This window comes from Mastomys coucha, unplaced genomic scaffold (assembly GCF_008632895.1).
Source record: "Mastomys coucha isolate ucsf_1 unplaced genomic scaffold, UCSF_Mcou_1 pScaffold20, whole genome shotgun sequence".
Classification (NCBI taxonomy): domain Eukaryota; kingdom Metazoa; phylum Chordata; class Mammalia; order Rodentia; family Muridae; genus Mastomys; species Mastomys coucha.
Genome location: NW_022196903.1, coordinates 37,394,102 through 37,407,358, shown reverse-complemented (window position 1 = coordinate 37,407,358; position 13,257 = coordinate 37,394,102). Strand labels below are relative to the sequence as shown.

Sequence of the window (13,257 nt, the reverse complement as noted above, 5' to 3'; positions counted from 1 at the left end):
AGGGAGGGAGGGAGAGAAAGAGAGAGATTGTGTGTGTGTGTGTGTGTGTGTGACACACCCAGGTCAACTCTGGGAATGTGGGTGCAGTATGTTGTCCCTAAGGATCTTGTGTTTTGCCACCTAATTAATTTTGGTTAATTAACTCTGCCCTGATAGCTGTCAGCAGCTCTGATGCAATTATCTACTAGTTCTTGGTACCAGTGCACAGTTACGCTGGGCTCTGGACCATGTTCTCCATCCTAGTGGCCAGGTCTATGGGCTAAGGCCAGGCAGGAAGAGGTTGAGGTCCTCTGAGACGTGCAGGCTTCCTGCTTGTCACCTCATTAGTTGTCTCTGCCAGAGGGAGCATTTGCTGTCTATCTGAGTAGCTGGCACCAAAGGGAGGCTTCATCTGGGAGTGAATGAGCTGTAAGTGACTTGGACAGCATGGGGCCAGAAGCTGGGTCACAAGTCACAGGAAGATCCGTGTAACTCAGAGCAGGGAATATACTGCAGGATCTGAATTCTGGCCACTGCTGGACCCTCAACAGTAGGGCAGAAAAGCCTAGAAAATAGACAGGGAAAAGGTGGAGGCTTTATTGCTAAGAATAGAGATTTTCTCTGCTTGAGCTAAAGCCAGGCTCACCTGAGAGAGCAAAGACGTACTGGGAATGGGCTCAGCTGTCTGCCCTTCTTCCTTGCTCCCCCCGCCCCCATGCTCTGATCCTTGTGCTACAGTGGCTGAGTCCTCTTGTCATCCCCCTGCCTCCCAGAGGACAAGCTGTGGCTAAAACCCTATGTGGACCTCCAGGCCTATGAGGACCCTGCACAGGGAGCCTTAGACTTTGCCCAGGAACTAGACCCAGGCTGGCTGATTGTGGACACTGTCATAGGAGAAGGTAAGCCCTTCTGTGACCCCAACTGGTCTTCTCTGTGTGGTAGCACATGGCTGCTACCAGGTTCCTTTCTTCCAGCCTTGAGTTCCCACATGAGCCCATGCCTGCTCTATCCTGTATCCTCCTTGAATTTCTACACCCTGGAGCAGCCTCTGCCTCCTACACACTTTGCTTTGTGGTTACGGGGTTTCTGATAAAGAATGTTAAACACACCATCTCTACCCATAGAAGTGCTGCCATGCCAAAGTGCAGTTTGTTTTCAGAGGATTCCCAGAGCAGGAGAGATTCAGAACCTCCCTAAGTGAGCATTCTACCCAATCAGGGGCCCAGTGTCCTTGGGCTGCCCCGATCCCCTGGGTCACCAAGGAAAATAGATCTCAACAGAACACAAAGCTTGACAGTGTCCTCGTCAGTGGTGCAACTGAGCCAGCAAGAGCTCTGACCAGGGAGCTCACTCACGGGGAAAAAGGCAGGCCTCCTGTTCCTTGGGCACTAGCTAGCCCTGGACCAACTTATCCTTCATAACCAGAGAATGTATTTACTGAATACTTAACATAAGCCAAGGAGCATGCTAGCCATGGAAGACAGTACTGGTTAGGTTGCAGAGCTTCATTGGTTGCTCGTTCCAGACTGCCACTTCCCTGGAAGGGCATCTGTCCTTCAGATTTCCATTGAGGAGAAACTGGAGAACTGGAGGTGACACCACTTGATCATGGGATAGTCTAACTGCATCAAGCTGCAACCTTATTTTCCTCTCATCCAGGGGAGTTTGGGGAAGTGTATCGGGGAGCCCTGAGACTCCCCAGCCAAGATTGCAAGACTGTGGCCATTAAGACCTTGAAAGATACATCCCCTGATGGCCACTGGTGGAATTTCCTTCGAGAAGCAACTATCATGGGCCAGTTCAACCACCCACACATTCTACGCCTAGAAGGTGTCATCACAAAAAGTATGTGCAGTAATCCCCAAGAACTGGAGTGGAAGGGGTGGAAGGGGTGGGGGCAATGGGGGCGGGGAGTAGGCTGCCAATGGCGGAAACCCAGGTCTACGTGTGATGCATGTGCTGTGTCTCAGGAAAGCCCATCATGATCGTCACAGAATTTATGGAAAATGGAGCCCTGGATGCCTTTCTGAAGGTGAGACTGGCAGAGGGTCAGTTCAGGAGGGGTCACACCATGGAGCCTCATGTCTTGCAGGAGACTTCATCCTCTGATGTATGCATTCACCCTACTACAGGAACGGGAGGACCAGCTAGCTCCTGGTCAGCTAGTGGCTATGCTGCTGGGCATAGCGTCAGGCATGAACTACCTCAGTGGCCACAATTATGTCCATAGAGACCTGGCTGCCAGGAACATCTTGGTGAATCAGAACTTGTGCTGCAAGGTGTCTGACTTTGGCTTGACCCGCCTCCTGGATGACTTTGATGGTACCTATGAAACCCAGGTTAGAGCCCCATCCACACTCACATGTACACTTCATTTGCTGACCCATGCACAAGTGTAAGATTCCCTTTCCAGTTTTGTACTAGGCCATGCCCTGAAACACCACTCTCCTATGCAATGCCTTAGGGAGGAAAGATCCCCATCCGTTGGACAGCCCCAGAAGCTATTGCCCATCGGATCTTTACCACAGCCAGTGATGTGTGGAGCTTTGGGATTGTAATGTGGGAGGTGTTGAGTTTTGGCGACAAACCCTATGGGGAGATGAGCAATCAAGAGGTAAACCTGGACTATTTTCCCGTGCCATCCCTGATACAACTGTTTCTTCTAATCCTACCTGCCCGCCCCCCATGCCCACAGTCTTTGCCTATGATTATTTCAACTCCAACCTTTGGCACTATTTCCTGTGCTCCGTTCTGTTACTTCTTTGCTATCCTGGTCAGGGTTGCTTACAGGTGACACCTCAGTCATCCTGTAGAAGTGGTTTTCTAGTGGAGCTATCTAACTTCCTGCCTAGACATCTCTCTGTCTCTTGCTACAGGTAATGAAAAGTATTGAAGATGGGTACCGGTTGCCCCCTCCTGTGGACTGTCCTGCCCCTCTGTACGAACTCATGAAGAATTGCTGGGCTTACGATCGTGCCCGTCGACCCCACTTCCTCCAGCTGCAGGCACATCTGGAACAGTTGCTTACTGACCCCCATTCCCTAAGGACCATTGCCAACTTTGACCCTAGGTAAATATGTTCAAGAAGGATGGGAGTTTGGAGGTCAAATCTGGAAAAATAAGATGGACATTCCATCCTATCCACTGAGTGTTGGGCCCCAGGGAGCTCTGGACAGAATCCAACATGAGACAGCTGTCCATGCCTTGTGGGGAAGCTCAGGCTAATGGGGGTGGAATCCAGCTACCATGGTGGTAACCTGATGCAAGGTAAGAAACAGAGAGCACATATGACTGAAGGAGTTAAGACCTAGATTACCCACCTCTCACTCTAGTCCCCCTGGGACCTTCAGAGTCACTCTTGCTTGTCACCCCTATTATGTTAATTAATGACTGGGACCCCACCTCTGGTGCTCCTGTGACCAACTGAAAATTGGGATATTTTCCTTTCTCGAATGTGGAGGAAAGGTGCAGAGATTTGTCTTAGAGGACTTACTAGTTAGTACAAGCTCTTTGCTATAGCCTGGAACCTGCTCCTGATTAGGGTAGGGACAGAAGGGAGTCTAAGAAGGCCTCTGACTAAATGGCCAGTCTGGCAGGGGCTGAGGAACGACAGATCCCAGACAGTCCAAACAATGGCAGCATCCAGGTCAGAGGCTGCCGCCCTGAGAACGGGAGACGGCCGAGGTCAGGACAGAGGACCAGCCCTGCTAAGAAGGGAGTGCTTTTTGATTTGTTCAAAAACATGGCCAGAATGTAGAGAATGAAGTGGAAGGAGGGAGTCAAGCTGGGGAGCCCGGCAAGGCTGGACTTTAAGGCAGCATGGTGTACTGGCCTGTATCAAACCCACCATATATAACCTTGTTTCTGGAAGAAATTGTTTTCCATGTTCCAACTTTTGAGACTATCTTTTGGAGCACAACTCCCTCGGACGCTGGAGACCATGTGTGCTAATCTTTCTGGAATGCTGGATATTTTCCCCCAGCAGATTTACTTTGCTAATGGTTTTTGGCTCTGGCTGGCTTTCCTACAGGAACACTCATTGTATTGTGGTTATCAGAGTGTAAGAATAACAGTCAGGGTCGAATATGGCAAGTGAGGGCTGCTCTTAGGTGGCCATCCTAGAAGGAGGGAGCACAGCACCTTGCTGTAGGGCCCTTCTCCTGCCTTCTGATTTATCTCAGTCAAGAAGCACTCATGTCTAAAGGATTCACTTCACTAGGGATGGCCAGGGCAACCACACTCTCTAGATCTACCCATGGAACAGGTCAGTCTGCTGCCTGCCTGCTGCTTTGAGCACACCAGGAAACAGGCCAGGAAGTAAGCTCAGGTAACAGCCAGTTTATGTGCAGCCTAGAGGAGCTGTATGCAAGCATCTGACTCAGTGCTGGCTGCAATGTGGTGGCCCAGGCCAACCAGCTCCTGTACTTCAGGGGTACAAACAGGATACCCTGTTTCCCACAGAGTGACCCTACGCCTGCCCAGCCTGAGCGGCTCTGATGGGATCCCTTATCGAAGTGTCTCTGAGTGGCTTGAATCCATACGCATGAAGCGCTACATCTTGCACTTCCGCTCGGCTGGGCTGGACACCATGGAGTGTGTGCTGGAGCTGACAGCTGAGTGAGAACTCTGGGGCCAGGCAGCACCAGCACGGGCATGGGTGGGTGGCTGATGTTCGAGCCTCTAGACTCACAGCCTCCTTCCCTCTTGCATAGGGACCTGACGCAGATGGGAATCACATTGCCAGGACACCAGAAACGCATTCTCTGCAGTATTCAAGGATTTAAGGACTGAGCATCCACTGAAAAGATGCTCCAGCCCTCTGCCTGCCTCCATGAGCAAGGGCAAGGCTACAGTCACTCCCTGGGCCTTTCCTCAGCCTACGAAATGTAGGCTATCGGTGCTGCTCCTGCCCAGTCAATCAGAACTCTGCCTTTGGACCAAGGAGCCTTTGTTTATAAAGGGGGTGGGTGGGGTACAAGTGAAGGGAACAGTGGGTGGGTGGGTGCTGGGGGAGGGTTTAATATATATACTTACATATGCATTATCTATTTTTGTAAATAAACAGAGTTGAGTTTTCTTCTCTTCCCTTGATCTTTTTCCCCATTGAGTCCCTCTATTTCAACTCCAAGAGTTCAGATATTATCAAAAAACCAAGTACTAGCAATTCTGGAAAATGAGGTTTTTATAATCTTAGCTGTGGCCGCAGCCTAGCAGCACAGAGCAAGGCGGGTGTCCAGGCTGCTGGAGCTGAGCTCCTGGAGGGTTAGGGCTTCTACCCTCAGCAAGCACACTGCATAGGTTGCTCAGGCCAGCCAAGGGCGTTGGTGCAGCAGTGAAAGCAGCAGCACTATATGTGACCCTTGGGTTGGGGACCTCAGGATGATGGGTGATCCCTGCAGAAGAGGCAAGGGTTGGAGCCCAGGGCTGGGCCTCAGCACCAGGACAGAGCCTCAATACTTCTAGGCCATGCTGAGGCCCTGGGTCAGGGCATTTGAGACACAGGGGAGGGGATTGGAATGCAGGGAGGGTGGAGGCAAGGACTGGCCTCTGTGGGTGGTCCACAGTGGGGGATGGACCTGTGGTCTGGAAGAAGGTCCATCCTCAACTCAGGTCTGCGCTCTAGCAGAGTGGCACTTCCGACAGAGGACATGGCCATCCAGAGGGAAGCAGCCGTTGTCATCTGCCTCAATGGACAGGGCTTTCCCACAGTCCTGGAAAGGAGGAAAGGTGTGAGGAACACTGCCCAGGAAGGTGCCCGCTTCACCCACTACTGTGCTGCAGCTGTACCTGCAGGAGGAAGACCACGTGTGTCATAGGCTTAGTGCTGATGTCCTTCCTGATCACACTACCTTCCCTGCTCCTTTCCAGGCCTCTTCTGCAGGAGTAGACAGTCTGCAGGGAACCTCCCCGCTGTCATCCCACTACAGGGTTGGAGCCTATCCCAACTCCATTCTGACTGCTTCTCGCTGCTACAACACCTCCGTTCCAGTGCGTGTGTGCAAGTCCAGAACTCTTCCCACCCATTGGCAAGTCCCTTAGGTTTTCCAAGGCTCAAAGAGACCTCTGCAAGCCAGAAGGGACAACTGACCTCACACTTGTAACACTTCATATGGAAGTTCTTATCCAGCGCCACTACTCGCACAGTCTCATCTCGGCCAGGCTCAGGCATGATTGGCTCCGAGCAGACGGAGCACCTTGGAGCATATTGCCTAAAGGGTCAGAAAGCAGGTCCAGAAGGCTCAGCAGATCCTGGCACCTGGGGTTTTTAGCCCTTAGCAGGGCAAGGCACAAGTTGTGTGGCCACAGGGAACACCTGCTTATTCCACATATATGGGTGGAACAAGGTCATGAGAAAGGCCAAAGGAACAAGAGGCGCGCGCACACACACACACACACACACACACACACACACCCTTATCAAGAGGAATTTCCTGCCTCTCTACTCACACAATACTCCATGTTCCACACCTCTGTCACAGGTGTTCGCTCCCACACCCTTACCCCACCCATAGTACAGTTTACCAGGAACCCTAAAGTGGACCACAAGATACCTGCTTGTGCATATCCCCAGCCTGACCCCAGAAAAAGAGGAATCCTAGTCTCCCCCACAAAATACCCCAGACATACAGTCCAAGATGGCCACAGACTATTTAGTTCTAGGAAAAAGCTAGCACTCCAAAGGAACTGCGCTCCAAAGGAACTTTGAGAACTCAGCCCACATAGGAACCTAGCCACTCTAGGACCAACTGCTGAACACAAGGCACATCCCAAGAAGCCCAAGGGACCCAAGGCTAATGGGGAAGTAGCCTAAGACCACAGTTGTGGCCAGCAACTATGATCTATGGTCTCTGGCTGACCTACAGCCAGGTGGGAGCCTGGTTACAAGACAAAACATGGACGGAACAGAAAAGAGACACAACAGGTCCTCACTTGTGATAGTCAGGGACACAGTGGGGCTGATTGGCCTGGTCCACAATGAAGGAGGTGCCCTCCAGGGGACAGGCGCAGACCACACAGGTGAAGCACTGTGGGTGGTAGGCTTTGCCAGTGGCCCTCAGCATGCGGTCAGTGATGGGCTGCCCACACGTGTTGCACTTCTCCAAAGTGTCCTGGGAGACAATCAGCAGGTTGTGAGGGAACCAGAGTACCCACGTATCTTCTAAGACTCATCCAGCCCCACCCCAACCGGAAGCCCCCACACTGACTTACGGTGTAGCAGCCCTCACAATAGGGTGCCCCCTCCAGGCTGTAGAACTGCTGTCCCTGCAGCTGCTGCTGACACTGATGGCAAGTGAAGCAGGTGATATGGAACAGTTGTCCCAGTGCACGAACTGCAGGCTGTGCACGGGCCAGTGGCTGATTGCATTTGCCACAGGACTCTGGGAAGACCAAAACATTGCATCTCAACCAGAAGGACACAGGCTCACAAGAGCTTCTGTAAGCTCATGGCCAGCCAACACGCCAACAGGTGAGATGTCCCCAAAGGGTGGGTGCTGGACTCACCATTCACTGCCACGCTCTGCCTCTGAGGGTGCTCCATGTCCTGCATCAGCTGCTGGGTCAGCTGTTCCAACTCTTCCACCTCCTTCAGGGTCAAGGGGCCTGGGCCTCCAGGAGAGCGTACCTAAAAAAAACCACCAATGTACTTTTCACATTCTCTAAATCGTCCCAGATGGACCCTACTGACCCCTTCTTACACTGAGACTCAGCTTTTACCTCCTACCTTTGATGCCTGGTCTCCCCAACTCCCTTTCCTGACCCCTAGCTCTACACATAGGGGCAGGACTACCCTTAGCCTACACCTCCCACAGTGATACATCTTCATTCACAGAGTATAAACCCTTGCACCCCGAGACATTCAGTCAGGCCAGAACTCAGCAATGGAAAGCACACATAGGGCAGCTCAGATCTCAAAAGCACCAAATAAACCAGGTCACAACACCAACTTCATAAAGCATGCTCAGACAGCCCCCTCCTCCCATCACAATGGCGCAACGTACGCGGGAGCGCGCGCACACACACACACACCTGTCCTGCCTGCTGCCGAGTAGTCTGTCAGCATGAGGATGCAACACAGATGGAAAGCATAGGTTAAACCCTCAAACGCTGTGTGTAGGAGCCCAGACACCAGCTTTTTAAACAGACACTCTGATCTTAGTGAGGGTTTTCTAGTCTACCAGATCCCAGTCCTTCCCCAGTCAGTGTCCAGGGGAGGGCAAAAGGCCAGTTCCTAAGCCTCCTATGTAGAAGACATCGAGGGCTAAAGTCTGTAGAGAGAAGAGAATATCCATCCATTAAGGGCAAGCACTTGAGGGACTATACGACCTGCACCAGTGTGTCAGGGTGAGTCTAGTCTAGTGCAGGATTCCCTGCACTCAGGACACTGGGGCCCAAATCATCTTCTGATGCCTTTCTCCCTCTACTGCCGGGAGCCCTTCACTATCTCCTCCCCTCCATCCCCAGAACTGCACTCAGAGCTCTACTTCCCATGCTGTACGTTCCCCTAGACCTTGGTTGCCTTCCCTAAGACTGACTCCTGCAAGTCTCCTATTCTTCACTAACAGGAGTCCTTGAGTGCAAGCTTCACCCTTCTTGTTGGGGACATTCTGAGGACAGGGACACAGACTCAGCTCATCCCTGCTCTCGAGTAAATGCTACTAAAAATGGCTGTCCTCATCTTTGGAAGGATAAACTACTGAACCGCACGTCTCCCTGTGGGTACCCGTGTCCTTCCTGCAGGACACTATCAGCGGCTGCCTTCTCTGCCAGCCAGCTGCAATGTCACTGTTCAACTCCCTTGGCTTCAAAATTCTCTTCTTCCTTATCTTCCTCCTCGGGACATCTTGGACCTATGCTTATCAGCAGTTTGGTCCCAAGATCCTCCCCAGCTCTCCCCACCTCTACTTCCACCACCCACTCCACTTACAGCCTAGCAGAAGGTCTTGAGTGTCCCAGGGCCTGCCCTTGTGCCTTGTCAATCAAGTCCCTAGACTGGCTTGGTCACTAGCTTGTTCAACAAAGGCCTCTTCTATCATCCTGGGCTATCTGGCCCAATCTCTAACCCTGGGCCACAGCACTGCCTGTTTCCTGTTTTGCCTCCACACTGCAGAAAGTAGGTGGAGAGAGCGCTGAGCACTGCAGAGCTCCCAAAGCAATGCAGCACCTGCCACACCCTCCCACCCTCCAGCCCCAGCTTCTCTGGTATTTGGAGCTGCCAGATTCCCAGTTGCCTTCCCCACAGCAGCTGTTCCAAACCTTTTCCATCTCCCAGAGCCCCCAACAGCTTCGCCCCCCTCCCTCACACTCACCAATGACCTCACCGCCTAAATGCCTGGCAGCCAGCCAGTTTAACTTCCCTCATTCTTCTTTCTCGCCAATCAAACACTGTGTGTCACCCTGTCCTTCCTCCCTCCAGTGCCTCTGGGATCAATTGCTGCTCTTAGAGATCTCTGGCCTCTTCCCCAGCTAGCTTCTACCTCCTGATTGAAATGTATACTTGGATTCTCCTTCCCTAAGTTGAAGCTCATAACACACACTCACACACACACACACACAGAGAAGGGGGGGACGAGTGAGTGTCAGTCACACTATAGTCTAACTTGAACTTATAGCAATCCTCCTGCCTCAACTTTCCATGTTCTGTATCTTACAGGCAAACATATTCAACTTCACTGCCAAACACTGAGATCAGGCTACAGTACCAACTTCCATGTTTCCACCAACTATTCACTCAACTTTGTCACCACCATATGGCACAAACAGTCCCGAGGCCATCTACAAATTCCTAAGAGGCTGGGCAGTGGTGGCACACGCCTTTAATCCCAGCACTTGGGAGGCAGAGGCAGGTGGATTTCTAAGCCAGCCTGGTCTATAAAGTGAGTTCCAGGACAACCAGGGCTACACAAAGAAATCCTGTCTCGAAAAAACAAAACAAAACAAACAAAAAGTCCTACGACTCAAACCTCTGCTCATCTAAACCTACTCCCTAAACCTACAATGAAGATCCCCAAGGTCATGTCATCCACTTCTAAGAATCCCATCCTGGGATCTTCCTCTGTCCTCTTTGCACACAGCTCAAGACGGCCCAAGGTCCCTGAGGCTCTTAACTTCCTGCTATGGAATTCTTGGAAGAGTTGTCAGCTACCTCACAGTCTGTATGGCTGTGCACACACCTCCTGCTATGGAATTCTTGGAAGACTTGTCAGCTACCTCATGGTCTGTATGGCTGTGCACACACCTCTAGCTTGAGACCTGCCCTTGCATTACGGCCCTACATGAGTTGAATGACAGTTCCAGCTGAAAGCAAGTGCTCCTGAAACCTGTTGCTCAACACGCTGACATCTGGACCCCTCCTCTTCCTGTTCAAGCCATTTCCCCTTCTGCACTTCTCTATTTTGTCTGCAATAGTATTACTCCTCAACATGCGCTGAGCCTCCCTGGCATGTGTGTTCTCCCACCCCAGCTACTTATCAGTTGCTGCGTCCTTTAAGCTCTTCCTTTGGAACAGCTCTCATCCACGGATCGCATTTCTCACTGCAACTAATACTGCTGTGGCCCAGGAGTGAACTCACCTGCATCACAGACCTCTCTACCTCTAATATGCATCTCAGCTGGACAGCTTTGTAGTATCACTCCCACCAGCCCTCCTGGCCAAACCACACACAACGGAGGAACCATCAGTGATTCTCCAATACGCACAAGCTCCCTGTTGGAGATTTTTGTTCCCTAGCACTTCTACCAATCTCCACCAACCTCAAGTACAGCACAAAGTCTGTCCCGTAGGAGCCTTGTGCTTTCTGTTCTCCGAATAGCCATCGTGTGTTCGTTCCCTGGAATTTCTCACAAGCTCTCTCCACCTAATGCTATTATTCTCAATCCTTTCTGGTTTCTCAAGTTCTCAAGTACTTGATGGCAGACCAACTTCAAGAAGTTGTTCCTAAGTTGCCACTCCCCCATGTTGGGTCGTAGTTTCAAATCGCTGTCACTCAGATTCTGGGCTATCGGAATTGAGTCCCACTTATTCCTACACTGTGAGTACATACAGGCATTTACAGTTACCAGTCAGATAACCAGAAGGTCCCTTCAACTCAGAAGATCTCTTTCCCTGAAGTAACAGGCAACAACTGTACTGTCTGTTTCTATTTTGAGCTTTCTTGTGCTAGACTAAGAAGATAAGCTGACTTGCTCTTCACCATTGTTGGGGAAGGGTAGCGATTTCAAAGATGGGGACGCCGGCTCGGCGGAGGAGGCTCAAAGTTCGCCCAGTTTTACTAGGGTCTAATAACTTGTGAGAAATAAGCTAGACACTCTACCCTAGACCTGTGACTTCGGAAGACTGACCCTGTTGGAGAGGTCCCTCCCACCCATGGGCCCAGCCTCCAGAGCACAGAGCAGTGCACAGCATTCAGCTGATGCTGGCCCAGGAAGTGTTTACTGGTGCCACCACACTTTTATCTCCTGATGGGCCCTCAGGCGATGAAAGTGCTCAGAAAACCCAGAAGCCTAGGGATTAAGTCAAAGCCCAAGAATGGGAAAAACTAAGGTTGGGCTAGTGATCTCATTCTCCCCTTTACCATGCTAGGGCAGAGGCACAAGGGAAAGTTGTATCCTCTTACTTCTAAGCCCCAGCTGCTCCACCGATTGACCCAGGCCCCAGCTACTCCCAGACTTCCTCCTTAAGAACTTTCTCTCTGCCCTGTCAGATAACCCTCCACTTCCCCCACCGCCACACCCACTCTGGCTCCTCTGGTTCTCTACTCCAGCCTCTTGCCCTTTATTCTGCAGTCCTACTCCATCCAGCCCCTGGCCTCAGCCTGTGGCTTCCTCACCTGGTTTTGGTTTGGAGCTGGTGGAGGCTGTGGGTGCTGCTTCTCTTGAACTAGGGGCTTCTCCTTCTGCTGAGCATAGGTGAAGCTAGGGGGCTGAGGGGAACCTGCGCCCACAGAAGAAGGCGCCTCCAGAGGCCCCATTTTTTGATTGGGCTGTGGCCCAGGTCCACTTGGAGCACCGGGGCTGAACTTTACCACAGGAGTAAATTTAGGAGCCACCGGAGCAAACTTAGGTGCTGGAGTTGGAGCCTGAGAAAGGGGACCTCGGGGCTGTGTGTTAGCGGAAGACACAGGCTGGGGTTGGACATGGGGCTTGGCCTGAGGCTGGACATGGAGCTGGACCTGAGGCTTGGCCTGCGGCTGAGGTGGCTGGGAGCTAGAAGGGGTCTTCCAAGGAGGTAAGGGTGCTGTGCCCCCAGGGGCAGGCTTGGTACTAGGCTTGGGAACAAATGGAGTGGCAACTGGTGGGGGTACATATCCAGATGACACCTGCAAGGAGAAGCAGAAGGGGAGAGAGACACACTTAGAGGGGGTTGTCATCTCTTCCTTGTGTCCCCTCCTCTCCTTCTAGGCCCAGACTTTCCTACTAGCCTGGCCCTTACCCGGGCTTTGAAGGGATCGTTCTTGGTCATGTCATCCAGCAGTGAGGACAGAGAGTCGATCTCCAGGTCAATACTGCTCACTTTCTCCCTGGGCTGGAGGTTCAGGGGTCAGAGCACCCATCCCAGTCTTCCCTTGTCACCCCACTCCCGTGGGGGGGGTGAGAGTTAAAGACCCCTCTCCAGCCCATGGAGGTGTCCCCCACCCCATCTCCAGCAAAGCTGCCCTCCAGGCCTTCCCTACCTGCGGTGGGAGCTGGGTAGGGGCCTCAGGCCCTCCCTCCTCCTCCAATGGAGGTGGAGGGGAGGGGAAGATGTCCTCCTCCAGAGGAGCAGGAGGGAACGGTTCCTCGATCATCGGGGGAGGTGGAGGTGGGAAGGCACCTCCCAGGGCACCCTCTGAGTCGTCGCCCTCCCCAATAAGGGGTGGAGGGGGCAAAGGAAAGTCTGGGTAGGAAGGAGAGAGAAGGCTATCAGTAGACCCTCGTCCCTCCCCTCCTCAGCCAACTGTTTTAAGCCCCTAAGCCAAGAACTCTTTTCTGCATCCTAAGAGTGTGTGCGGACCATAAACGAGGGGCTCAGGATGCCCTGGGCAAAGCAGGTCGAGTGAGAACGAGCTAGGTTGAAGAACCGTGCAGCTCCCGTTACACTTCAGAGAACGGATCCAGAGGGGAAGATTCCTGGCCCACATTCCCGCCTCCTACCCCCAGGCGGGAGACTTGGAACAGTCCCAAGGGTCCTGGCTCCCAGCCAGGAGCTCCAAGATGAGGTAAGAACATCTGCTCAGGACAGGGTAGCCACCCAGAGCCCAGCCCCCTCCGCAACAGTCTTTCCAGACAACCCCAAATTCC

At 52.4% G+C, this 13,257-nt stretch overlaps 3 protein-coding genes across 3 annotated transcripts in view; 2 read left to right on the top strand and 1 right to left on the bottom strand.

Moving 5' to 3' along the window:
* Epha1 (EPH receptor A1) overlaps positions 1 to 5,056 on the top strand; it is a 14,684-nt gene extending 9,628 nt beyond the window's left edge. Inside the window, exons 11-18 of the mRNA XM_031381680.1 lie at positions 753 to 878; positions 1,639 to 1,824; positions 1,950 to 2,011; positions 2,112 to 2,318; positions 2,444 to 2,593; positions 2,856 to 3,049; positions 4,441 to 4,596; positions 4,692 to 5,056. Coding sequence (XP_031237540.1) covers positions 753 to 878; positions 1,639 to 1,824; positions 1,950 to 2,011; positions 2,112 to 2,318; positions 2,444 to 2,593; positions 2,856 to 3,049; positions 4,441 to 4,596; positions 4,692 to 4,770 — 1,160 coding nt within the window. The 3' untranslated portion in view covers positions 4,771 to 5,056. The remainder of the gene's footprint in view (positions 1 to 752; positions 879 to 1,638; positions 1,825 to 1,949; positions 2,012 to 2,111; positions 2,319 to 2,443; positions 2,594 to 2,855; positions 3,050 to 4,440; positions 4,597 to 4,691) is intronic.
* Positions 5,057 to 5,143: 87 nt separating this feature from the next.
* Positions 5,144 to 13,257, bottom strand: part of Zyx (zyxin) — a 10,371-nt gene continuing 2,257 nt past the window's right edge. Inside the window, exons 2-9 of the mRNA XM_031381075.1 lie at positions 12,651 to 12,901; positions 12,410 to 12,502; positions 11,808 to 12,296; positions 7,483 to 7,603; positions 7,189 to 7,358; positions 6,910 to 7,088; positions 6,068 to 6,188; positions 5,144 to 5,690 (exon numbers count right to left, since the gene is read on the bottom strand). Coding sequence (XP_031236935.1) covers positions 5,586 to 5,690; positions 6,068 to 6,188; positions 6,910 to 7,088; positions 7,189 to 7,358; positions 7,483 to 7,603; positions 11,808 to 12,296; positions 12,410 to 12,502; positions 12,651 to 12,901 — 1,529 coding nt within the window. The 3' untranslated portion in view covers positions 5,144 to 5,585. The remainder of the gene's footprint in view (positions 5,691 to 6,067; positions 6,189 to 6,909; positions 7,089 to 7,188; positions 7,359 to 7,482; positions 7,604 to 11,807; positions 12,297 to 12,409; positions 12,503 to 12,650; positions 12,902 to 13,257) is intronic.
* Fam131b (family with sequence similarity 131 member B) overlaps positions 13,014 to 13,257 on the top strand; it is a 36,572-nt gene continuing 36,328 nt past the window's right edge. The window contains exon 1 of the mRNA XM_031381688.1: positions 13,014 to 13,175. The gene's annotated coding sequence lies outside the window, so the exon portion shown is untranslated. The remainder of the gene's footprint in view (positions 13,176 to 13,257) is intronic.